A 27,027-nucleotide genomic window follows, 5' to 3' on the forward strand; every position below is an offset into this window, starting at 1 on the left:
AGTTAAGCCACTATTGCCTGCTCTTGAGCCTATAGGAGTCTAAATTCTGCTTCTTTTGCAGTAGTTCAGTACCACTGAAGAGTCCAAACCTCTGTGTCCCCAGGACCACCAGAAAACCACACTTTGCCACTACTCCTTCCGGCTGCCCACAGCTGCTGCTCACTACTGCTGCTCCTTGGCACGGGTCCTCTTTTGGTTTCAAAAGCGACTCAGGTCTCTTAGATGCAGACTCAGCTCTTTCAAGATCTAGAAAGTACACGCTTCCACCTGATCTGCTAGCACCGTAAAGATTTCCGCCCTTTAGGACCTAGTGGGTAACAGGCTAAGACTGGACCCACTAAAAGGACTTATACATTACCAGCACTCACCCATTTCTGGTTGGATAGTGGGATTCTTCTTTTCTTATTAAATTTCATTTCAAGAGCCAAATCCATTCTTAACTCTAGTGGGCCAGCCCAATAGTCAAGTTCCAAATTTTGACTGAGCAGAACTCAAATCATTCATGACTGTGTGGCTGTACCGCTAGATAAGTATCCTCCCTCCCAGACTCATCAATCTGGGGCTTTGTATACTTCCCAACTCCATGGCAGACATCCTATATGTAAGCCTTAGGGTTCAGATTCTGCCTAGTTTCACTTGCTTCTATTCAAAAGGAGTAAAGCCAGGGGAAAAGTATGAACACATTCCTCCATTATCACAAAATTGTGCAGTCAAGATTCCTACATTTGGGGAAACTCATAAGGGTCATCCTGCCTGGAGTGCAAAGGACAGACCTCACCCTGGGAAAACCACCTTGGTGGTTGGACAGTGAAGGTTTTTGTGTGGTTTTTTTTTGCAAAAAACCCTTCTTTCAATCTATCTATGTCACAATCACACAAATAACTACCTCAAAGAGGTACACGTAAAGGGAGTATGGGGGTGAATGTGCACCCCCTGAGAGCACCAGTGCACCCCCTGACCAGCCATGCTTGCCGTTTAGGCGATGGGCAGGGTGCGCATGCAGGAGCACCGGTGCTCCCCCTGCAAGCGCCAGACAATTGCTGCAGCCGTTTCCAGGAGTGGCCGCAGCCACTCCTGGAAGCGGTTGCGGCAATCAGCCACAGTGACTGGCCATCACAGGATTGGCCATGGAGGGATCCCCCCTCAGCCAGCAGGATGGCCGCATGGGGAACCCCCTCGGTCGGTGGGACTGGTTGCAGGGGGGGCATGTGCCCTTCCCAACTAAGGTGGCACCAGTTGCCTATGCCCCCTTCCCCCATCACCTGTTAGAATTCCAGTCTGGCCCCCCCCCTTATGAATGATTCCTGAGCTGAGAGTCCCTTCACTTTAAACTCCCACACACTGACTCCCTCAGCTTCATTACTCAGATTTCTCTTTACGGTATATCAACTCCTTTAGGAACTTCGTAGTTTTAGAAGGCAGGGCCAGTGCACCCAAACCTAGCTCTCCCCATCGTTTATATTCAAAATGTTAAAAGCAGTTAAAACATGTTATCACAGGGAAGACAAGCACAAAAGAATCACTGATGCATACCAATAGGGGATATGCAGATAAGAGAGACAGTCTCTGTAATCCAACCTTGCATACCAACAGCAGTATGCAAATATGTCCCATAGAGAAGTTTTCATACTGGTACAGTGGTAACGGGGTTATACTTGATACTGGTAAGCGCATATATTAAAATACTGTCTCTTATAATATAGAATTATAGCAGTTATAACTGGAAGAGACCCAGTGTCTGTTCAGATCATCTAGTGTTTTCTTGTACCAATTTACTGCTGACTATGAAAGTGGTGAAAGCTTAGAACAGTGCCTCTTGCACAAAAATGCAAAACAGTGGCTGGGACAAGGCTGGATTGTGGTAACAAGCCTGCCAGAAAGAAAATCAAACTCTGCTAATGGTTTGCAGCCTATTAGGCATAAGAGAGTGGAGCTTGTGGTACCCAATACCATACCCAGGCCATAAGCATGATAACAGCCTCAACCCTAAAAAATAAAAAGATGGTTAAAGTTATTGGCAGAGACCTGATACACTCATCATGTGTATCTCCAAGCTAAGAAAGCAAGAGAGAGGCTGGGCCAGTGTAACTGAAGAAGGCAAGCAAACTACATATCCATTTCAACTGAACTGGCAACTAAAGGAGACAAAAGACCAAATATACATTTCAAGCAAAACCTGTAAAATGTGCATTGAATACAGGAAAATGTCCCGTACATGACATCCTCACATTTCTCAAAACAGGCATCCAGTGTGTAAGGTATTACAAGTGTCAATTCAATGTGCGTTTGGAATGTTGTCAATAGACCATCACTGGCACAAGCTATTGCAAATTTGCCCCATTGATAAACAAATACCCAAAGACAGGTCTGGTAACCAGTGCCTCTAAGCATCCTGTTTGGCTGCTCAAGGCCCATCACATTTAATTGCCAAGCTAGTCAGTGGCTGTAAGAAACACAAGTCTTCACACCTAAACAAATCAAAAAACAGGAGCAGGCAATTTAACAATTGTAATATGATGGTCACCCTTTTCCTCCCTGTTTTGTTTGTGCTTTAATCAGTCAACCATCAAGGAAAAATGCTTTGAAGCTATACAAATACGCAGTATAAGAACTAAACAGATTTGCCCTCAAGGTGTGCAGTCCAGAAAAGATCAAGAAGCCATACTGCTCCCAGCCCATGAGTGAAGGCTGCAAGGCTGGACCAGCTTCCCTGCCTGCATTAGTAAGAAAACACTGGTGCAGCTAAATATCTACTAGGACTTTCTGTAATACCTCATTTTATATTGGGAAAGAGTCTTTTTCTGTCATTTAGTTTTATAGCTTGTTGATAGTTTATTAAAGCAAGGCATTCTGCTATTAATCAGCTGAGTATTATGTCAATTCTTAAAGCACTAGGTTAAAAAACCTGTTTTTTAAGTGCAACATTTACCCTGGCTGCTGACTGTGGTGTTTTACACCAGATGCTGGCCCAGAGGCCATGTGGTTCCTGTGCTCACAACACTTGTGAATGTATAGCAAAAGGATGAGTGTTATTGTTCTATACAGTGCTGGTGCCTGGAGTTTTGCTGTATGACAGCCTTACAGCTAGTTGACAATGTCTGTTCAACATGTCTCTTGTGTCCCTCTGGCTTGTTCCTGTGTTTGTACTCAGTTCTCTTTATACTTTAGCCTCTATGACTGTGTATAACTCTCGTCTGCACTTTCCTCTCTATTTGGTGCAGTCACTTATAATTCTTTAGGGAACAGGACTGTGGTGCCATCTATACAATATAGTCTTTGGGAACAAGGCTGCCAGCATAGCTGGGCAAATAACTGAATGGTTCATGGTTGAGCTAATAAAATATTGTGGGGTGCAGTGGGGAATGTTTCAGTCAACCAAAACTATTAAACCTGGAAAAAAATACTTTGTTTTCCTGGGGAATTTTAAAAAACATTTAAAAAAATTAAATTGAGGCAAATTTAACAACCAAACTTTTTTAAAATGAAAAAATTAAATCTTCCAAATTTTTTTTGAAAAATTCCTCTTCAACTTGTTGGCAGCTGTGTTCAATCCAAAGCTGCTTTCTCTGGCAAGTGAACAGTTAATTTGAAAAATATTCCATTTGTTTTAGCTGCTAGCACGATGGAAACACAGTGTTGATAGATGTCAACATTCAGAAGTTTCTCAAGGTTGTCATTCTAATTATTTATTTGCTCAGTTTCCTCCAATTACTCCTGCTGTGAATGGTAGATAATATGGTACTGTCAGATAATTAATGTCCTATGCTTGTCTGTATCAAATGGTTTCTTAGGCTTCTCTTACACTTAAGATGCAATTAAGCTGTTAATTTTACAATAATTAGTAACTCTGCTGCATATTTGAAGATCATGACATAAGATTCAAAAACAAGTTCATGGTTTATCATAGTCATGATCTCTACCACACTTTATGGAGCTGAGATGTGGACATCACACAGAAGCCACCCTAAGTTGCTTAAGAGGTACCATCAATGCTGCCTGTGGCACATCCTTTGAATCCACTGATAAGACAGATGCACCAAATGTTAGTGGCCTCTCGCAAACAAATTCCATGAGCATTGAGGCAGTGATCAACTGACATCAGCTTTGCTGGGTCAGCTACATCATCCAGACATCCGACTCCAGATGTCTCCAGAATAAAGCAAGTTTTATTCTCCTAGCTCAGCCAAAATGTACACTCAAGAGAAAGCACTTCAAGGATGTTCTCAGGGCCAACTTGAAAAAATGCAACATGAACCAACTCATGGGGGACTATTGCCTAGGACTGCCCCAAAATGAGGAAGAATCTGCTGCAAGAATCTCAGTACTTTGAAACCTTGTGACAACAGGAGACAGAAAAACAGGAGTAGCAGAAACAGTGTTGTGGACCAAACCAAGAATCCAGAGCCACCCATCCTGCATGGAAACACATGCCTGAGTTGCAGTAGAACCTGTCAATCCCAGATTGGCCTTGTCAGCCATCTTTGGACCCATAGATAAGGCAATCATGAAGACAGTCATCTTTGACTGCAAAGGATTGTCGATGATGAAGATGCTGCATGTTCAGGGAATAAATGGTACAATAAAATGGAAAACCATCCACAAAGATATTCTACAAAATAGCTGTAATATTTTTGTGGCTGGTCTCCATTGTGCTTTAAATTAAACATGTGGCAGAGTAGTCCTGCCATGAGGGCTGACAATGGCTGCATGGCAAGACTTGGTTGACAGCTTCCTCATGTTGACAAGCTGACAGCCCTGTGGTACAGCCCTGCATGAGGCTGAACCCAGCTCTTTCAGGGTGCCAAGTTGAGGAGGGCCCATCAGCTGGGCTGGTGTGCCAGGTTTCAGGTTGCTGGGGGGCTTTCTGTGGCCTGGCATGGTGCTTGACTTGCCCTGCAGTTCCCATGGGGTGAGGAGCAAGGCATATTCCGATGTAGGATCATGGTGAGTCACAGCTCTCTGTGACCTTGCACCAGAATGTGCCTTGCTTCTCAGCTCCCTTGGAAGCTGCAGAGCAAGGCAAGTGCTGTGCCAGGTCAGGTCTCCCTTTGACTCAGCCAGTTGACTGCCTTGCCCTGCAGCTCCCAGGGAGTTGGAGAGGAAGACTCTTGACACATCCTGGCCATATGAACTCTGGAATCAGGGAGAGGTTCCCCACCAGCTAATTTTTGGGTCCAGCCCCAGGACGACACTGGAGTCTTGATCTGGTGCTAGTGCAGTCCCAGGGCTAGGACTGAGAATCAGTTGAATGTCTACATGAGAGGCTTAACTCAATACTAAAGCCAATTACTGCACAGTAAGGATCACCATCTACATGTGCAGGCTCTTGCTAAGCAGTAATTTGCTCTACTCATGAGTAAATTTTCTACCTGCAAATGTATTCAAGATTACTTACCACATAGTAGTACATGTATAGACGCCTGACTGGGAGCACCAACTTGCTGGTACAGAGGATCAGGATCCTGGGCTTCCCCTGTACTGGCATGTAGTAACAGCACAATTGGGATCTGATCACTGATCCCAAAATTGCACATGCTTTCACGTACGTGTGGCAGGATGTGTGAGGTTAAGATCCCATTATGCCATTACATGAACATATGCCCGAGTCTACCCCATATTGGAGTCTACCCCATAATTGATCCACAGCTGCCTAAGGAGCAGGCTGGTTTCAGATGCTGAAGGTCAAGATTGGAGCAGATAACTTTCCTTACTCAACAAATTAAAGAGAGTTTTGAGGTTGGGGAGAAGGTTGGTGCTGTCCTGGTAGACCTCACTGCTGCATATGACACTGTCTGGTTCCGTGGCCTCTACTACAAGCTTCTCTGAATGATAATTGACAAAATGATCATCAGTTTTATTATGCTTATGTTTCAGAACCACAGTTTCACTCTCAAGACCACCAATGGGCAGGAATCCCGCCCTAGAAATTTCAAGAGTGGCATCCTACAAGGCTCAGTACTCTCTCCGTTACTTTTCAATGTGTACATTATTGACCTGCCTGACACCCAGTCCAAGAAGTATGGCTATGTTTGACAACCTGGCTCTCACCAAATCAAGCAAGCAATAGGAAGCTATTGAATTCACTTTGATTTCAGACATGAACATGCTTACCAACTAGATTTCATAGATTTCGTAGACATTAGGGGCTGGAAGGGACCTCATGAGATCATTGAGTCCAGCCCACCTGCCAGAGGCAGGAAGTCTGCAGGGATCAGATGATCCCAGCAAGATAAACATCCAAATGCCTTTTGAATGAGTCCAGAGTAGGTGCTTACACCACCTCTGAGGGAAGTATGTTCCAGACCTTGGACACTTGGACTATAAAGAAATTTTTCCTTATATCGTGTCTGAATTAGCCTTCTAGAAGTTTGTGGTCATTACACCTGGTTATCCCTTGGGGAGCCCTGTTCTCCCAGATCCTGATGCACCCCCCTTATATACGTATAGGCAGCCACCCAGTTCCTCTTGAGCCTTCTCTTCGCTAGGCTGAAGAGTCCCATGTCCCTCAGCCTCTCCTCGTAAGTCTTGCTTTCTTGGCCTTTGATCATATGGGTGGCTCTCCTTTGGACTCTCTCAAGCTTATCCACATCCTTCCTGAAGTGGGGGGCTTAAAACTGGATGCAGTACTCCAGCTGTGGCCTCACTAAGGCCAAGTAAAGTAGGAGGATGATGTCCCTAGTTTTGCTCGAGATGCATCGGTAGATGCATGCCTGTTTGGTTTGCTCTGCTGGCCATGGCATTGCACTGGGGGCTCATGCTCATCTTGTGGTTGATCAAGACCCCCAAGTCCCTTTTGGTTGTGGTGCTAGTGAGAGTAACACTGCTGAGCCTAGCAGTATGATGCTGGTTTTTTCTTTCAAGGTGGAGTACCCTGCATTTCTCTACATTGAATGCCATCAGGTTTTGGTCTGTCTACTTTGCAAGCATGTCCAGGTCAGCCTGTATCCCCAGCCTGTCCTCCAGCATGACTGCCTTCCCCCATAGTTTAGTGTCATCCATGAAGTTTTCCAGTCTGCATCTGACACCTGAATCCAGGCCATTAATGAAGATATTAAAGAGTATTGGCACAAGCACTGAGCCCTAGGGGACTCCGCTGGTAACCTTGTGCCACATTGATTTGTTCCCATCAACTAGTACCCTTTGGGTCCGACCCTGGAACCAGTTCCCCAGCCATTGAACTGTGAGATGGTTGTGGCCACAGTTCCCCAGCTTGGTTGTGAGGACATCATAGGAGACCAAGTCAAAGGCCTTCTTGAAGTCCAGATAAATGACATCAACCTCGTCTCCATTGTCCGGGCAATGCGTAACCTGGTCATAGAAGGAGGTATGGTTGGTCAGGAAAGACCTTCCAGTAATAAAACCATGTTGGCTGGCATTCACTGGGTTGCCTTCTGTTAGCCTGTTGCAGATGGATCCCTTGATAATTTTCTCCAGGAACTTTCCAGGGCTGGACATTAGACTGATAGGTCTGTAATTGCTTGGATCTTCTTTCTTCTCTTTTTGAAGACTGGGACCATGATGGCTCTTTTCCTGTCTTCCGGTACATTACCCAGGCATAACGAGCTTTCAAATATCTTGGCCATAGGGCATGCTGTGATGTCCGCCAACTCTTTTAAGACTCTGGGGTGTAATCTGTCTAGGCTGGCAGACTAATGGATGTCAAGCCTCTTGAGCTGTTCTCTCACTTGATCTATGGCAATTGTGGGCCCATCTCCCAAGCCCTGGTTGCATTGTGTCTTATCTGACAGCATGACCCCCTTGGGTGGGTAGAAAACTGACACAAAATAATCATTTAGGAGATTGGCTTTTTCTTGGGCATCAGAGATCAGCTGCCCCATTTGATCTTGCAGGGGGCCAGTATTGCCACATATATGAAGAATGACTTTTTGTTATCCTTTATTCTGGTGGCTAGCCTGAGTTTGGTTGCTGCCTTGGCTTTTCTGGACAGCTCCCTACAGGTATGGGCTGGTGCGGAGTAGTCCTCCTTGATGATGGTTCCAGTTTTCCATAAACGGTGCCTTGGAGGTGAGGCCAGGGCCTGTGTGGCCAAAGTTCCTGGGGGGAACACACCTGAGAGGGGGAAGAGTGCAGGTAGGTAGGCAGCCCAGAATGAGGGCAGAGTAGGCCGCCTGATAGGAGGGATCCAATTGGGGTCCAGGCTGGAGGGTTATGTGTGGAGCCAGAGACATCAGGAACTTAGATGCCATCTGCGAGGCATGGGCTGCAGTGTAGGGAAGGTTCAGAGCTGCAGATAGTGCCCCCTGGCATTGGGGCAGGAAATGGGCAGCCTCCCACCTAATTAACACCAGAATTTTGTATCAGCAGGGCGTGGCAGACAAGAGAGCTAGGCAGTTAGCATAGAAACAAGTGGGTAGGAAGGCCTTCTGTTACAGAAAGGTTAATAGCAAAAGAGCTCTCATCTGTCAGCTTACTGGTACCACCTAGGGTGCAAGTTTCCAAGCACTTCACACCTCCACTCTGGCACATATGCTCCTGCTGAGTACTGTGCACCAGTATGAGGCTGGAGCATGCACACTGAGCTAGTGGATTCCAGCCTTAACAGTGTCTGCCAACTGCAGTTGACTACTTACCAGTCCTCTCTGGCATTCCACCCCCTGACATCCAGAGACAAGCTGTCACCCTTGCTCTAGGCCTCAAAGTCCATGATCTGGACCATTCTTTGCATTCCAGCCTAGTAGCTGTAAGCCTGAAAACCAACTCTTGCCTGAAGTTTTGGAACCTGTTCTCCATTTAGGCCAATAAGCTCATCAAATCTGCAGGTGACATGTCACCCACAGCATCCATCTCCCATCGGTAGAGAAGGCAATATGCTGCACAAGAACTGAAGTTAAAGAACTTCATCCCTAACACAAGCTTCTGCTGCTCAGACTGGCAGCTGCCCTGGACTGCTCTTAACTGTCTCAAAATGGGCTTTGGATGGTTTAAGTCAAGCATGCACTCTTGGGGCCTCTTCTATGACGCGCTGGCTGCAGCTGTGGTGCTCAAGCTCAGATGGCTGACCATATCACCTATGAATGCCCTTATGGACCTCCTTCAGGTGCCCAAGGTCTTATTGACATTGACCGTGTTATTTGTCTCTTGCTTTCTGGCCCCTATGCCTCTGACAAGAGTGTGGTGACACCCACTTCATCATTATGAGTGTGCACCAGGGGCCTTAGATAAATCTTTCAGGTGCCAAGTACTAGACAAGGAGGATTAGAGTCCTCATGTCTCAAAAACGCCACATGGCAAAAGTATTTGCCCCTTGGGTGGGATGAAGTCTTCATATATTTAGTCCAATGCCACTGACTCTTCTGTAGAGGTAAAAGTCTGCAGTGCAAACTGAATTACTGATCAGTTGTGACAACAACAATGTCCTAAAAGCCACACTGGTGTGCGTGCCTGACTTGCAGCTTCCTAAACGGAGGTCTGCTGATAGTGTAAAATTTTCAGATCCTACACCCTTCATGCATGTAACCACATAAATGCTACTTTGCAAAATCCACATTGTCTATCATGATGTATACTAGTGTTTAAATGGAGAAAAACCAATAGCAACTAGAGAAACTAGTAAATCAGTTCACAGGCTCTATTAATATTATTGTTAACTGAATATTTTATTAAGTACCTTTGTATTTTCAATAGACATTTTTTAAAAAACCCTTATTTGAGGAAGGCCTTGGGTTCCTGACAACAGGCCCTTTATGGTAACATTTGCATGATTGCTGGGAGAAGAGAGGTTGGATCAAAGGAAGAGAATCATTACTCTAAACATGAAAGACACTTCAAAAGACAACTAATTTTGCATATGAAAAAACTTTGGAGTGCCAACCCTGACATTTAAGCATAAGATTTCATAGCAATATTAATAAGTGGCTGAGAAGCAGGACTATGTGTATAAAGAAAAATCTCCATTATCATTGCAGTGAAAGAAAGGAGAAAATAGTTTGAAGTGCCGTGTTTCCATTTTGAGGATGTATACATGAATCTTCTAACAGCTCTGGAAGGCTGCTAAAAACACTGCTAGAATCACAGATCTAATGAATTAAAAGGAAATTTTTTTTAAAAGACTTTCATTTTGCTTTTTAATTAGCTAGTAGTATTGCCAAGTCTTCCAATGGGACTCTCTTGATTTGCCTTCAGTTATCTGACTGTCATTCAAACAGCATAAGTAATGTATCAGAATACCTTGCAATTTTCTTTCAAATGATCAGCTACTCAGTTTATATTATAACTTCAAGATGGTTCATGCTAATTCACTAATTACTAGAGCATGAACTACATAATTCAATATTGCCCTGTAGCTTTAGGACCTAACAGCAGTAAGCATTCATGTACCAGGGGCAAGCAACCTCCAAAACAGGTGCCAGAGCATGGCACAGGAAGGCATTTTATAGACATGTGCACCTCAGGGCGGATGGTGAGGAAGGTTGCCCCTGGCATGCCCACTGTCTGCCTCTGGCATGTCAACATCTTACAAGTTGAGGTTGTGTGTGTTTTTGGCACTCTTCCCAAAAATGTTGCCAACCCCTAATATAGACATTAGTTGTAATAATTAATGATTCACCAACATGAAAAAGTGATATCACCAAGTCCTGAGAATCCCATGCCCAGTTCTGAAAGAGATTGAAGAAAATTTTAAAAGCCTTAGATACTGCTTTTGCCACCACCTTTGTCATAATCTTTTAAACAGGAAAGCAGATGCTGTGAAACTGCAATTTTGTCAAAATAATGGAGTGTCTCTCAGTGAGATTTTTATTAGCTGGGACCTAGGTCAGATCCATAGGCCCTACTAACCTATAGCTCACTATGCACTTCCCAAACAACACCAAATAAACCCACAGGTGACTGGGGGGGGCATAGACTGGTCAGGTTTTTTGCCACACAAGCCAGTGGTGTCTTGTGGGGGAAGGGGGCACTAAGCCGCAGCACAGAAGTATAGGAGTGGATATGGGGCTTCTGACCTGGGCCTGGGCCCATCCCTGGGCCTGTCCACAAATTATGCCCCCCCAGAATCAGGAGGCACCAGTTACCCCTAAATAAACCAGAAGAGGACACATATTTTCCTCCTTCTGACACAATCTTTTACCACAGTGTGATCTAAAGAAATGTTGGTGTATGTAGATAGTAAGCTTTTCAGACTTCAAACCACTTGACACCAGAGGTCGTGACAACCCATCTCCACCAGGTAGCTACCTCTCTGGAATAGTTCCACCTTTGGGTATGTTGTAGATATCATGATAAAACATGGTTCCCATCCCAGCAATTCTTTATTCTCCTATTGCCCAGCCTTTGGATGTGATTTCCACTACCAGCATTTTAGATGCCTTCTTTCCAGCTTTCTGTTTTGCAAGCTGTCTTAGTACTAAACCAGCAAAAGTAAGGAGGTTGTCACCTTCATAATAATTAACTAGGCCATCTTTGGTAATGTGGTCCATGGGGTGACGTGAAAACTTGCTAATATTGTGTAACTCGCTACATTGTCTGTTGAAATGTGGCAGCACATCGTTGCTGAAATATAATCCTTCCAATTGTATTTGTTGTTTCAGGAATGAGATGGGCTGTCAGGCATATAGTTTCATAGTTTCTAGGGTCGGAAGGGACCTGAGCAGATCATCTAGTCCAACCCCCTGCCATGGCAGGAAAGAGTACTGGGGTCAAATGACCCCAGCAAGATGTTCATCCAACCTCCTCTTAAACACCCCCAGGGTAGGAGCCTGCACCACTTCTCTCGGAAGCTGGTTCCGGATCCTAGCTGCCCTGACTGTGAAGTAGTGCCTCCTGATATCTAGCCTAAGTCTACCCTGTGCCAGCTTGTGACCATTATTCCTGGTCACTCCTGGCGGTGCTCGGGGGAACAGGGACTCCCCTGTGCCTGCTGGTCCCCTCTGGCTAGTTTATAACAGGCCACAAGATCCCCCCTCAGCCTTCTCTTGTGGAGGCTGAACAGGTTCAGGTCCCATACCCTCTCCTCGTAGGGCCTGCCCTGCTGCCCCCGATCATGCGAGTGGCCCTCCTCTGGACCCTCTCCATGCTGTCCACATCCCTCTTGAAGTGCGGCGCCCAGAACTGGATGCAGTACTCCAACTGCGGCCTGACCAGCGTCACATAGAGGGGGAGGATCACCTCCTTGGACCTGCTCGAGATGCATCTGTGGATGCATGACAAGGTGCAGTTGGCCTTCCTGACTGCCTCCCCACACTGCCAGCCCATGTCCAACCCCCTGCCATGGCAGGAAAGAGTAGTGGGGTCAAATGACCCCAGCAAGATGTTCATCCAACCTCCTCTTAAACACCCCCAGGGTAGGAGCCTGCACCACTTCTCTTGGAAGCTGGTTCCAGACCCTAGCCGCCCTGACCGTGAAGTAGCGCCTCCTGATATCTAACCTAAACCTACCCTCTGCCAGCTTGTGACCGTTATTCCTGGTCACTCCTGGTGGCGCTCGGGGGAACAGGGACTCCCCCCCATGCCTGCTGATCCCCCCAACTAGTTTATAATAGGCAACAAGATTCCTCCTCAGCCTTCTCTTGTGGAATATCTATGCATTTAATAAAATCTTAAATGTAATGAAGGGTATAATAAGGGCAGAAAATTGTCACCATTACCCCTTTCCAACAGCATTTGCCCCAGTTCATGTTATTTTACAGCTGTGCTCTGCTTGTAGTGACCTTGGGTTGATGCCAGTGTGGAGTTAGCTCCTCCTGGGAGTTCTCCTCAAGCAGATTAGCCTTCTGTGTGCTCTGATCATTATTTCTCCAGTAGAGTGTTTCACCAGTAGGATATTCAGTTAGAAATTAATTAGTGTGCAGATAATGTTGTGAATATGTAAAGTGTTACATTTTATTATAACATCTAGTTAGTTATTTCATTTAGCTTTTTCAAGCAAAAAAAAAATGTGCTATGAATTCTAACTCTTTGATCACTTAATGACATTTGGGTTCTGAGTTGCCAAGATAGGAATCTAAACTACTGACCTTGGTAAAAAGTAATTTGAAAGTACTGCAATTTGTTCTGCTTTGGAAGATAGAGCCAATAATTTAAGAAGTCATATGTTTCTTTTGGAGCTGTAAGTAATATAATCAGTTGGCCTAGCGTCATCTTTGTTTGTATTGTTGGTGCCAAATCCCCAGTCTCTACTCACTTGGGTAGGGTTTGCTGTACAAATGCATATTAAAACGACCTCTCTTCCAAAACCTTCTTGCAGGATCTGGGTACCAAGACAGAGCTGGTAAAGACAGTAAATGATAATGCCTTGCACTTGCTTAGCACCGTCTGCTAGAAGATGGCAAATCACCTCATAACAACAGAAGAAATGTCTATGAGGAAGGTTTTTGAATACAGATGTGTAAAGGTACAGAAGTTGAAACCTAAGTTTCAGCTTCCCTACCATGCAACTCTATTGACTGAGGGGGGAGCTCAGAGTGGAATTGAAATTCAGTAGATAATTCTCAAAGTAATAATCTTAGACAACTGTATGTTTGTGCTTCATCTCCAAACTTTGGCATTGTGAAGGGGTTGGGAAGATGCTCCAGACCCTTGTGTATGTAAGTGTGGATAATTTTTATAAGTGGAAGTGGGCTGGCTATGTCATTTGGTTTTCTCATCCTATCACCTTTTGTTTCAAAATACTGACTAGCACTGTGAAATTGCAGGCAAGTTGCTAACTAAAACCAAAAGAAAGAAAATGCTACCCTTCATAAAAGGGATCCAGCAGGAATGTGGAGCTGGCAGAAGAAAGCTCCTAGTGAAATCCTCATTGGCTGGTTTGAATTGGCACTAAGGATGGTAAATCTCTCCAACACATTCCTCACTCAACCATTCCACTGTAGGAGAGACAACACATGTCTAGGCTGGCAAATCACATTTTTGTTGTGAGTCCTAGCAACATTTAATCTTATCTATTTATTTTCTTTTGCAGTGTATATGGTGGTTAATGAAAAATAGCTGCCTAACAAATGGCTTTGCTGAATACCAATAGTGTTATTTTTTAGTTTAGAGATGTACCAGTGCACAGAGGTCATATTGCAACATTGGTTGTAGAACTTCTCATGGAGTTCACGGAGGAGTTCCACTTCAGGGGTCTGATCCAAAGCTAGTTAAGGTTAACAGAAGTACTTCCATTGGCTTTAATGGACTTTGAATCAGGTCCAAAATGCAAAAGAGGACATGGCCCTCAGATGAGTAAATGAATTGAAAAGGAACAAGTGTCTGTGAGTGTTTGTATAATGACCTCACTGTAAGCACTTGTCCAGGAGGGTCAGGTATAGTCATGTGTCTGAGCTCCCATTAGTTTTGGACACAAGGGCAGATCCTGGGGTGGGAGGTGTGCACTTACAATTGCCTTTAATTCCTGGTTTACCCGAAGTTGGAAACCAACTGCCAGGCAGAGAAAGTAACATTTCTATTGAGGCAGCAGTGAGAGAATCACTGGACTTCCTGGAGCATTATAGTCTACCTGATTCCCACTGAAGTCTTCATTCCACGGGGGTTAATGTCCTGACTCTCCTTTTTAATAGCCTTGATGTTCCATTAATCAAACAATCCTTTCTTTTGCAATTCTGCTGTCTGTTAGTTGCTCTTGGTAATGTAGCTACTATTTTACAGCCCTGAAGACTGTTTTAAACTCTAGCTAAAGCCATTAACTCAGGTGCGGTAATAACTCAGGTGAACATTAACTTAGGTGTGGATACAGTGTTCAGTGAACCATTGGATGCCGTGTGAAAATGCTCAAGAAGGTTTGATTCTGTTTCATGAATCTGAAAAAAGTACTTTTAATTCTAATGACTACAGGACTAATGAAACAACATCTTTTGTTTATTTTTCCCTAGTTTGTTATGTTTTTTACATGATATAGCAAATTAATCCACGTTCCAAAAAGCTTAGACTTATTTTTTGCTTTGATCTTAAATTGAATAACAGTCCCTAGCAGATTAGTAAAGCTTCTGGTTTTTTTTTTAACTGGAGAAAAATGTGTTGTTAATGTGTGATGATGCACCATACTATCTGCAGCTCCTTTTCAAAATCCTAGATCCACCCATGTTTGGATCCATCACTTTTTTTTTGATTCACAGAGGTCACAGCTCAGTAATGTACTGAAGGCTCATTGGGCTGTTTTCAGACCATCCATTATGATTTTGATCACGTGCAACAGAGTGTCTGGGAACCCATTTAAGCATCAGTATGCATAAGCTCTGGAACACGAGCGCCCTTCAGTTCTGCACAGTACAGTGCCTGTGCAAAGCAGATAATGCAGATAGTACATTCCCTACAACAGATAAGAAGAACACTCTGCAGGCCTCCTCGAATTAGATGAGTTGATTTAATTTACATATCTTAAAAACATAAATTTTGTTTTTTTGGCATAGACACAAGAGACTAGGGATCAGGAGGTGCTTTTCATATCAGAAACAATCTTTTTACAGGCCAGGAGCTCTCAGCCATTTTCGTCTCATAAGACTCTCTTCTGTTACATACTTTTATTCTTCGGGTTTACTTGAAGAGAAAAAATCTCCTTTTTGAATGGAATACACAGCATATAATAAACTCTGCTGAGCCACTCAGTCCTTATTGAGAGCATAGTATTCTGTCATAGTAAGTTGTACGGTAGTATTGGCAATGGATAAAGTTAAAACTATTGGGACTAGAGGTCACTCAACACAGAGCTCAGGACCAAATAGGATCGAGTCTTAGAAGACCAAGTTTGTCAAAAAATGGATTCTGGTTTACAGATTTGAAACAAAACAACAGTGCTGGACATTCATGCCTCTCTTTTTGAAAAATGGTCAGGATTGGAAGGACACCCCTCTGCTCCCCTTATGAGTTAAAAATATTTTGACAAAAACTTGTTCAGAAACATTTTGCCACATTTTTCTGAGTTCAGAAAGACTGACCAGCTCTAATTATTCAACACAGTTAACTCCTCCAGCAACTGAGGTATTCATTTGTTGGATGGCACACCTGCCAACATCCTTGAAATGTATTGGCTTTTTTGAAGGAAAGTGGAATCCTAATAAGGAAAGGAACTTATTACATTTCATCAAAGGAACTTATTACATTTCATCATCTAACTGCTCAGCATTGAAAGTGAACACTTCGGGTCACTTGAATAAGCCCTTTACATATCTGTTAACATACTAATGCCAATATAGTTCATCAGCACAAAAAAAGCTGCTTCTGCAGTGTCAAGAAACATTATTTAAGATCTGCAAAGTTACCCCAGGTAGCATCTGCTTCATACCATCTTTATCCAGTGACACATTTCTGGCCCCAGCCTTATCATAAAGTAAAAATGCTGTACGTAGTTGTTAATAGCTGGCACACTACTTGGCCAAATGACAGCTAAATATATTTGTAGTTACTTTTATCGTCAGCTTGGTTTTGATCTTCAGAATCCAGTCTGAAGAGCACTGCATGAAAGCCAATGCATTTCACTTAAACAACAGTCTGGAATATACTGCTTAGCACAATGATATTACCCTGTTTTCAAAGCTTATTGCAAGATATTTACTTGCCTATAGTCAACATCTTTGGAACATCATAAGCAGAAAACAAACCATCAACAAACTGTATTAATATTTAAAAATATATTTAATTATTTATGGCTCAGCTTTTGTATCTTCTGTTTATAAAACTTTAGGATTAAGGAGTAGCCTTGAGATGTGTTTCTCACTGATCAGCACAGTACCATGGGGAACAGGTTATAGGGATTTTATGCATCAAAGATCTTCAGCAACATTTAGCTAACACAGAAGTAATATAATGAAGTCACTTTATGTACCATGGATTACGAGGTTTGGTTGCAGTCTGTGTATGCAAAATTCAGTGCAGCCTTTTGAGTTATTATATATAACCAGGGATCCTGGTTTTCCCTGATAAAAAATTGCAAATTCTTTGATTACCAGCCCCAAATCTGTGATTAAAATGAAATAGCACTATATATATAGGTATCAACCGAACACAATGTTTTACTGATATAATTACAATTTTAAAGCAATTTGGAATCCAACCAGTGCCTCAATCACTACAGTAAAATGAATTTTACCTATTAATTTTGGTATTTGATTTGGGGTTTTTTATCATACAAGAACAGGGCTCCCCCTGCCACCTTAGCTCACTAGGAAGCAGGTCCAGGCTCCTCACCCCCAAGCCACAGTCCCGCCAGCCCTGCTGATGCCCCTCACCTCCCACCCACACCCATCCCTGCCCTGTTGGTGCTCCTTACTCCCCTCCCCACCCACAGACCCCCTGGCCCTGCTGGAGGGGTCCGCCCAGGCAAGGTTCCCTCTAAGGTGCTCACATGCATGGCTGCACACAACTAAAAGTGTGGCTGCACACAGCTTTTTCAAGGCCACGCACCAGGAGAGGTAGGGACAGGAGCCTGGCATGGGCTCTGTGCCAGGGCACCCTCCAGCCTTGGCCCCCTGCCTCCAGCCCCCGGCCCCAGCCTCTGACCCCCAGCCTCTCGGCTCCAGCCCCTGGCCTCCAGGCCTAGGTCCCAGCCCCCGGGCCCCAGCCCCCTTCAATAAATGTCCCATGCTGGACCGAGGCAGCACTCTCACAGACCGAAGGGGCACGCTCATGGACCACTACTCCTTAGAGGGAACATTGCTCCCAGCTGCCAGGGCTATGGGGCCATTGACCTGGGTCTGCAACCCCCTGTACCTGTGTGTGAGCGGCTGCCTGCAGGAGTACCTGAGCCCCGGTGGCTGCAGGAGAACCCAACCGTGCCTGCAACCCCGAGCCCCAGCAGCTGCCTGCAGGAGGCTGCTGAGGCCTGAAATGGGAGCCTGGCTTCCCTCTCCTACAGGCAGCATGGCCAGAGAGGAGCCCCTGGGGGCTGCACGTATGGGCTGCCCACTGTGGGCTCAGGTGGGGGGAAGGGGCTGACTCCCCACTGCTGTGCACACTCCTGGTGGGGGGCAGAGGGGGCTTGTGCCCCCCAGATCTGTGCACAGGGCAGGGGCAGGGGCAGGTGCGGGCTGCCTGCTGTGGGCTTGGGCTCCCTGCCCTGCTGATGTCCCCTGGGGCCTCTGAAGAACTACACATCTTTACAGATGCAATAAGATACTTGCCTGATTCTGATCCTTTACATTAGGATCTTGCCAGAAGCCACACTTTGGGCATCCAGTGAGTGAAATAGGATATGACTCTGTCATCTCACTCCACCCTTCTTGAATTCCTGAAAATCATAAGTACAGAAGGTGAGCGGATCCTTGCCACTTTCTGTGACTTAATCTTAAGGCTTACTAAAGCACATGACAAAAGCATATACACTAAGGTTGTGTTTTTTGTGTTTTTTTTAGGGAACTGAGCAGGTTGAAACAGGATTCCACAAAGACGCTTAAGTATTATTTACACACTGTGACAGAGCACCTTTGGTGCCTGCCACTTTCAGGTTTAGTTCAGGCAGCGGGGCAGCCAGCAGGTGTGGTCCAGCCTGATGAGGTGGTCACATGACCACAGGAGGACCTTGTGATTGGAGGAGGGGGTGAAGCAGCCTCCACTTTAACCCAGCCCTCAGAGCTGAGCCAGCAGTCTGCTGCTGGCAGCTAGAAGGACACCACCTAGCTGAGCTGCTGCTTGAAACATCCTTGGAGGTAAGGGCAGGTGCTATGGGGGTGGCAGGAGGCTCCTGGTCCTGGGTATGACCGAAAACTACACCCTACTGGGGAAGGATGACCTAGTGGGACTGCCCAAGGTGTAGCATTTCCCCAGAAATGCCAGACCAGTTGCTTCCCCAGTGAAAGGTGGGTAGGGGCACCTTATAAACTCAGCCCCCGCACCCTGGTGGGTTACCCAATTGTAGGGCCAGGCATGCCTAGGGAGAGGCACCTGAGCCCCTTCAGATGTAAGACCCTGATGGCCCAAAAATGGGTTACTCAGTTGTAGGGGCCAGGCATGCCTAGAGGGTGGCACCTGAGTCCCACAAGGTGCAAGACCCCAGTGGTCCCAAAGGGAGGGGTCAGAAGAGTGGTCCCAGAGAGAGGGGGCAGAAATACATGTTGAGGCCTGCACAGATTAGGGTGCACAGTGGCAACCTGAAGTGCTGTTCATGAGGGGTATAGAGTTGGGTTTGCTCAGGAGGACCTGAACTGCTACACAGGGGGTGGGCTGAGTAGGGTTGCAGGGGTGACCTAAAGTGCAGCACATGAGCCAACCCCCACAAGAGTATTGATCTAAGAAGGTGGCCCTAGTAAGATGGCATGAATGGAAGGCTGGAAGTGACCTTACCATTCACCAGAGCACCTGGTGTATGCCGGTTTGTCAGATGTCGCCGTTGTCCCCAAGAAGGATAGTCAATGATCGGGACAAGTTCCAAAGGGCCCTCAGTGGTTCTCTCCTGCCATAACTTTGCTGAAATAAATATGTTGTACATTCCATCCTACCTGGTACCCTTCTTCAATCCTTTTGTCAATCTTCCCATTTTGGTGCTCCACCTCCCCTACACCCCACCTACCGCCAACCAATGATGTCATATCCCAGTGTTTGGGTCATGGTCTTGGTACACATCTTGACTGTCCAAAATGGTAAGCCATATATAGATGAAAGTTCACTTCGCTCAGCACTTGCCTCAGAGGGGCTGACTTAGCTTCTATCTGTGCCTGGGTTACCTGGTCCCTCAGTGTCAATCTCAATCCTTTTAGCCTGTCACTGTTGTGGACAGCTGTCTCTCTTTTTCTCTGCAGGCTCCGAGACAGCCGAGTCTGCCTCGAAGGTGTCTGGAGTCCATGGATCTACTGCTGTTAAGTAGTGGTGCCCTTCTGGGCTCTTTCTCTCTCTCAGCCCCCTCTCAGGGCTGCCACCAGTTGGCTTCTGCAGTGCACAGGTCTCCCCTGGGACAACAAGTGCCTGCAGGGGAACCCACTTCTGGTCCCCTGGGCTTCCTGCTCATTGGGGGTTTTTATCCCCAGTTCTGTGGGCCGGCCGGCAAATCGGCATCAGCACGCAGGCATGAAACGTGCCTACACCTGCGTGGGAGCCCATCCTGGCTCAGCTGGTTTTTTTGATGTTTTTTTTTTCTTTTGCCGACATACTTTCTCTTGCTGCAGCTCTGTGCCTGCTGCTCCTTCAGCTCAGAGTGGTCTCACGCCAACTTCAATCTCCAACCCCAGGTAAGTTCCCCTTTGAAGTTTTTCTTTTTATTACAAAGGCCCTAGTGGGAGGGTATAGTTGAAGCCCCAGGGAGGGGGCAGAAAGGTCAAGGTAAGTCCATGGACACCTGAGGCCACAGCTGGGCCAGAGGCCAAGAGCCTGGTAGATCCTCAAGTGTGGTGAAGCTGAGTGTGGGTCAGAGCAAAACCCCAGTAAGCCCTCAGATGTTGTGAGGCTGAGTTTGGGTCATAAGGTTAAGAACTGTCCAGTGTGAGTGCACTGTGACTGTGAGCTCCACTGGGGAGTGAGAGTCCCATGTGAGACTCTGGAGCTTTGGTTATAGTGTGAGGCACTGTAGCAAAATGGATGCCATCTGTGAGGCATGGGACACGGTAGAGGGTAGGTCAGAGCAGTGTATATCGCCCTAGGCATCGGGACATTAAGATGGGCAGCCTCTCACTTATTACATTGTGTTTATTAAACAGCAAGGCATGGCAGAAAAGACTGGACAGACTGCCCTTTGGGCAGGCTGATGTTGAGTTCCAGCCCTGAGCAAGCTACCTGTCGCACACACCCAATACTTCCTATCCAATGCAGCATGTTACCTGTGGCAAGTTGAAGAGTGTTGTTGATATATTGGGCATTATACTAGTAGTTGTGTGTGAGAGTTATCCCCACATTTTAATAGACCAACACTTAAGTAGGATGGTTTAGACAGGGATACTCCTGCCTTGAGCAGGGTGTTGGACTAGATGGCCTCATGAGGCTCCTTTTAGCCCTACTTATCTGGGATTTCAGCAGGTCATTCAGAACTGTCTAACTTCTAAGCAGCCAGGGGCTGAATGCTCTTCTAGGCTACATCAGTGGGGGCCACACACCCATGGACTGCAGCAGGGTAAGTCACAGACCCCCAAGGCTGCATAGCATGTGGACACCCTCCCCCTGCTGCATCATGTACCTGTGGCCCTCCAAGCACTGCACCACATGCCTATGTAGGACTCCCTGCTCCGCTTTACCATGCAGTCTAATACCGCATGAAGCGTGTGCCCCCTGCTGCTGCACTGTTTGCCAGAGCAGCTTCAAGCTCATCCGCAGCTCTGTCACACTGGGGCGGGGGCAGGCAGTGAAATCCAGAGGACATTTGCAGCTAGAGGTATAGGGGAAGCGGCAGTTGAGTGAGAGCCCAGGGCCTGCAAGTTGGACCACTCTGGCATAGCTAGCAACAGAATCTAGGTTTCTAGATTCCCAGGCTAGTGTCCTATCCATTTGAGCATATGGTCTCCTCTCCCATGTTAATAACAAAAAGTTAGGTTGCAGGGTGAAATGATTTTGGTGGCCTCTGACCAGTTCTCAATGGACAGATGTCCATATTAAATGATGCCTTTGATGGCAGCCTCAGGAGAGAGGCAAAAGGATTAAATCAAGTATAAAGATTGATCTACCCTCTCACTGAGTGGCTGAATTAAAGGAGTTGGATTTTCTTAGCTTCTACAGGGAGTTCATCTCTTCTATATTACAAGAGTATTCCTGCTGGGCATTACTTTTATCTCTTACTCAGAGGAAGCTTCTGAAACTTTTTTTTTTTTTTTGGCATTTGAAATACCCTAGGTTGTGAAGGATTTTCAAAAAGAAAAGTTGTCTTGGGAAAGAGACCCTGGGCCTTCTGGAAAGTTTTTTGTAATTCTACCCTCTGCCAATTCTTGAATTTCTTCTGCACACTAAACTACTACAAATACAAGGAATGGAGGAAGGAGATGTTAAAAGAGATTCATTATCAGAGCTGAGGGTTTTTACAACAATTCTAACATATTGGCTGGAGTGCTCACAAATAAACCTACACATCTGAAAGTGAATAAACTTTCCTACCCACAAGCAATAGTAAAATATAACAGGGTTTATTAAATAGAAAAAAGGGGACAAGCACATAACCGTTAGGGAGAAGGTTCAGAGTTAGTCTCTAAGGGTGTTTTTTACATGTGCTCTGGGAGTGGGGAGGGGCTCTTTAATTAGAGAAGCTCTCATATATAAGTGTCCCCATGCTTCAAAATGGAGCCAGGGGTGCGTTGGAGCTTTAGTAAAAGTGCCCCCCCCCACCATTTGAAGCTCGGGGACACTGATACATGAGACACAGAGGCTGACTGGAGCTGGACTAATTGAATCTACACTGATGTGCTGTAATTACAGCACATTGGAGCAGCCTCCTGGATTGTGTGCAGGCAGCTTAAGGCGCCACCCTGTCCTGCCTTCTGTCTGACTTCTGGTTAACATGGCCAATCCCTATAACTCTTAGGGAAATCCTTAAAAGTTAATTACTGGCTCACTCCAGCCAACTATTGACAACTTACCCAAGTCACTGCTATCAGACCTCTTTCCCATTCTACACAGGATAAAGTTTGTAACTAAGTGGCAAGCTACTAGCTCCAACCTCTTCCCTGTCCCCAGGATGACACAGGTTATCCCTTCAAAGAAGGGGACATTTTTGATCTCTTACAAAACAAATCAAGATGAGCTCTATTACATAGCCCAGCCACTAGGTGTTGCCACTACCATCCAGAGGCCATACCAGCAAAAGAGGCAGGTGTTAGGTCACAGAGATTACAATCCATTTTACTACCAACAATTGCTACCACTGCTGCTCCTTAGCTCTTCAGGCTGCGTGTAGAACCCTAGGTCTTTTGGCCCTAAGCTGCATAGCAACAGACTCAGAAACTTTAGCTCAATTTTTGGAACAAATGAGGCTTCAACCTAAACATACAAGAGGAATTAATCTCTACAAATACTTTTTCCCTCAATACTTAGTGGCAAATTGAAATGCCATTCACCAAGAGCAACTCATCTGTGGAATATCTCCACCTTTTCCCTTTTACTCTTGATCCAATAATCAATCCACTCTGCAGTGGGCACATGCATGTGTAACCCTTCTGCTGGGCACCAGTTGGCAGCAAAAAGGACTGAGTTCACATTTTTGGGATACCTTCTGCATTGCAAGGGGCTCCATTGCTCCTAGAGACTTGGTGGAGCACTGACCTCCACTTCTGCATGGTGGCTTTGAGGATTTAACTGCAGCTTTTGTCAGCATACTCTACCCCAAAATTCCTAGTCCCAGTCCGAGCTCTGATGGGCAGAAAACTGTAAAACAACAATGGTCTGGACACAATGAGGGGGAGGGAGGTGGCCCTCTTCCAGTCCCCCCAATATATAACAGAAGCACATGCTTTACCATACACAACCCCAAGTGTATGCAGGTGTTACATATATGAGCCACTTTACTGCACATAGGACAACTCTAATGCACAGTAAAGCCTAACTGTCTACACATGCGCTGGACTTGCTGCACACTAAATTCATCTAATGCGCCATTTGCTAGTACCAATGCATATACCCAATCCCTGCGGCAGGTGCTGCCCCCAACCACTTCACATGGGCCTGTGGGGCTGGAGCCGCTGCCTGGAGATGTTGGGCTCCCAGCTTTGACTCCAGGCAGGGCAGGAGGTGCTGGTACTGGGGTCGGGTCACTCTCTCCCTCACATCTGGCCGTGTGCCACTCCCTACTCCCCACCAAATGTCAGGGCAGCCCAGCAGCAGGCTGCTGTAGCAGAGGGGAGGGGTGCAAATGCAGCCAGGGAGGAAAGGCAGAGTACGTCATCATGTGCTTTCTGCCGCTGATCTGGAAGCGTGCACCCTCCAGGAAGAGCCTGGCACAGGCCCCCCAGCCCACAGCTCTCCCAGGGGGCGCACAGCGGCAAGAACCATGCCCCCCCTGCCCCATGCCCACTGACAACTCCCCCCGCTTTGCTCCATGCTGCAGCCCTGGGAGCAGCTGATGGGCTGTGCCATGCCTCTGCCCCCTCCCCTTTCCTAGCCTGACTACCTCCCTCCCTCATCATCAGTTTCCCCCTGATTTAAACTGTTTTTTTTCTGTTTTCTTCCTTTTATCCTGATTTCATCCTGGTTTTTGTTTCAAAGATAAGCCCTGAAAAATTCCCAGTTTATTATTTTTTAATAAAAATGGAGAATGTGGAACACGAATTATTCGTATCTGCTATCACAGTGTATAAATAAAATACACCTATTATTGAATGGAGAGGTCATGATCGGTCTGAGGGTTTGGGTCCACCTGCAACAAGGTATCTGGGTCACAAATCCACTGCAAGCAAAGTGACTCAAATCAGGTAGCAGTGGACCCGGGAGAGTTTCTCTCATAGGAAATAACTCTACGTACACTTTTCCCTGTTTTAATTCCTCCAGGGGACCATGAGTGGAGAGTTTGGGATTCTCCACTCCCACAGACTAGGAGGGAAAGGGAGCAGCCAGTGGCAGAAGGCCACCTCTTTCTCTCCCTAAAAACTCTGCTCTCTGACAGTTTGGTTAATATGGGCCCTGCAGAGGGCAGACATCCCATCTCTTTAGGTAACCTGAGTTGGGTACATTCCTGAGGGAGGGGGAAAACTTGCTCCCTCTGCCTACATGATTGGCATCACATACCTGGGTGAGGGGCTTATGCTCCCTAATGTTCTAAGCAATGCCAGCCTGATTGGAGGGGGCTAGAGACCCTGCCAGTCTGCCTGGCAACCAGTAATGCATTTCAAATTGGTTGGCTGGCAGCCAACAGGTGCTGGCCTCCATTGGACCAGGCAAATAGGTCATAAAGTTTATATAAATTAAGGACAGCCAAGGAAGAGGGGCAGTAGCCATGACGAAAACTCAGAGAGAGAAGAGCTGGACCATCTGAAACTTGCTCTCTCTCTTGAAACTTATGATCAATGAACTGCCTGCCTCCAGAGGGAATCTCCACCTGCCTCTGGATGATACTCGTAAGTAAGCTACCTGAGATCTAAGTAGATATATAGCTTGCAATAACTCTGATGCATAATCAAAGGCTACCCAGCCATCCTGTTTGATCTATGGGATTTCTCTGATATTGCTCTACCCTGTACCCTATTCCAAACCGACTCCTTGTAACCAATAAGGTTCTCCTTTGTACCTAGTATGGGAGACTTATTGGGAGAGGGGCTAGATTATACCTTGGGGTCCCCTTGCTTCAGCTGACTAAGGGAGACTGCTATTTGTGCTTCAGTCTGAGGGAAGCACCCCAAGGTCTTGAAGTGGGTTAACTACTCTCGAGGGCTACTAGGCCTGTGTTTTCCAGGCTGGACCCTGAGTGGCGGCGGTGCTACCCCCAGGCTACCGGGTGTGCTCTAGGAAGAGGGTTGGCTAGACATGAGGCGCCCCCAGGAAGGCACTGGAGTCTGGAAGGTGGTCAGGTGCAGTGAGGTGGGTGGCTCAGTGCAGGAGCACCCCCTAGTGGCCTGCCACACAGCCATCAGCTACTCCCTGCCAACTCCCCAGGATGACAAGCAGGCAGGGCCTTTTTGCCACTGATCCCCTTCCCTCCTGGACTGGTCTAGAAAGGGAGGGGTGTAGCAGCCACTGCTCCCTGTCTCTTCCCTAAACTGGGCAGCTCCTAGATTAAGGTAAAGGCAAAGGGCTTCCTTTTGTGCCCCCGTCCCCAACAGCTGGGTAGCAGTGAAGGCAACTTAAAAGCTGGTGAAATGGGATTTGGGTCTCCAAGCCTGGTTCCCAGCTACACTGGCTTTCTCTTGCAGCCTGCACTGCTTAGCTGTGTGGTGCAGGTGGCAAGGGAACTGGGCCTGCCTCTCCTTAGGGTAGGAAGCAGGGCAGACCAACCACCTGCTTCTCACATTGGAGTCCCAGGTGTGCAGACTAGGCAGGGGCTTTGCCACAGGGCTCAGACTACTTGTCTCCCAGAGCATGGGAGGTAAGCAAAGGTAGCAATGCTGCCCCCTTCCTGCTTCTCAGTCCAGAGCCCTCAGTGTGAGAACTGGGCATAGGGCTTTGCCCCACCTCTCCTGGAATGAAAAACTGGACCAGCCCACACTTTCCCTAGACTGGGATCATCCCAGTTTCAGGAAGGTACAAGGAATATGGGAAATGGGGTGGTTGCAAACTGAATGTGTACTGCTACCTCTTCCAAAATCATTTCTAGCAGTGGAGGATTTCTGCTGTTAGAAATGAACATGTCCAGACTGATGATTCACAGATGTATCTGCAGTAGATGCGGATCAGAAAAAGGGACACCTATTTATAAAAAATAGGAAAAAGCTTAGGTCATTCAGGAAACACACAGTCATGCATGATCTAAAAGACTTAAGATATAGAAAAACAGCAAATCATGAATGAATAGCAAATACTAAGAGCAACCACTTTGACACTTACGAATAACAAATATAAATACATCACACAACATTAATTAACAATTAACACTTTTTAACAAATATGCTGCTGCTGGGCAATTTGCATTTAAATTAAAAAACAACAGCAATAAACATCTCTCTTTCTTGTCAGTGGCTACAAAGGGCTGTTTGGGATAGATGACTCATTTGGATTGTACATTGTCAATAAATAAATGAACAGAGGACAAGAAATGTAAACATCACACCAGGGAGACTCTGTAATGGAGATCAATGAACTAGTTAATCTGCTAGAATAGATCCAGCAGGTGCTGGACCATAGTTTTGTTAAGCCCTTGATACTTGTCAGCCTGTGTTTCCAAGTTTGGTATAAGAATTCAGTCACAGTAGAAGACTGAGGAGCTCATTTGTTTTCTTTTATAAACTGCTAATTTAATTATTCCAAGGAGGAAGTTGGAGTGAACAGGCCTGTGGAAGCTGAAGAAGGGTTTGGCTGTGCACAGGCCCAAAGTCTTTATTCATGTGTGAAAGGACTGATAGTGAGGATGGAAGCAATAGCCATGTCCCGCATTGTGTCACTAGTGCTGCCCAACTTGAGCCTAAACTTTCTCCCACTGAAGTCCCGTTTGGCCCTTGTTCTACTGAGAGCAGGATCTGACTTTGTTAAATGTATTTTCAAGGTTCTTAGGAAGATACAAACTGCTAGACTGGGTCATAGGTAATC

The 27,027-nt window shown here is 46.0% G+C and overlaps 1 protein-coding gene across 6 annotated transcripts in view; it reads left to right on the top strand.

Annotated features, from left to right (window-relative positions):
* The first annotated feature begins 18,540 nt into the window (after nucleotides 1-18,540).
* LOC149875224 (uncharacterized) overlaps nucleotides 18,541-27,027 on the top strand; it is a 31,113-nt gene continuing 22,626 nt past the window's right edge. For 2 of the 6 annotated variants that reach the window (XM_090029795.1, XM_090029803.1), the window contains exon 1: nucleotides 24,782-24,905. In XM_090029795.1, coding sequence (XP_089885921.1) covers nucleotides 24,855-24,905 — 51 coding nt within the window. In that variant the 5' untranslated portion in view covers nucleotides 24,782-24,854. Of the gene's footprint in view, nucleotides 18,597-19,685; nucleotides 19,742-20,048; nucleotides 20,112-20,889; nucleotides 20,987-24,781; nucleotides 24,906-27,027 lie in introns of those variants that run through there. The other 4 variants (XM_090029814.1, XM_090029822.1, XM_090029828.1 and 1 more) reach the window with 4 other exon arrangements.

The sequence above is a fragment of the Crocodylus siamensis genome, chromosome 1 (assembly GCF_052110815.1).
Source record: "Crocodylus siamensis isolate JL-2025a chromosome 1, ASM5211081v1, whole genome shotgun sequence".
Lineage (NCBI taxonomy): Eukaryota > Metazoa > Chordata > Crocodylia > Crocodylidae > Crocodylus > Crocodylus siamensis.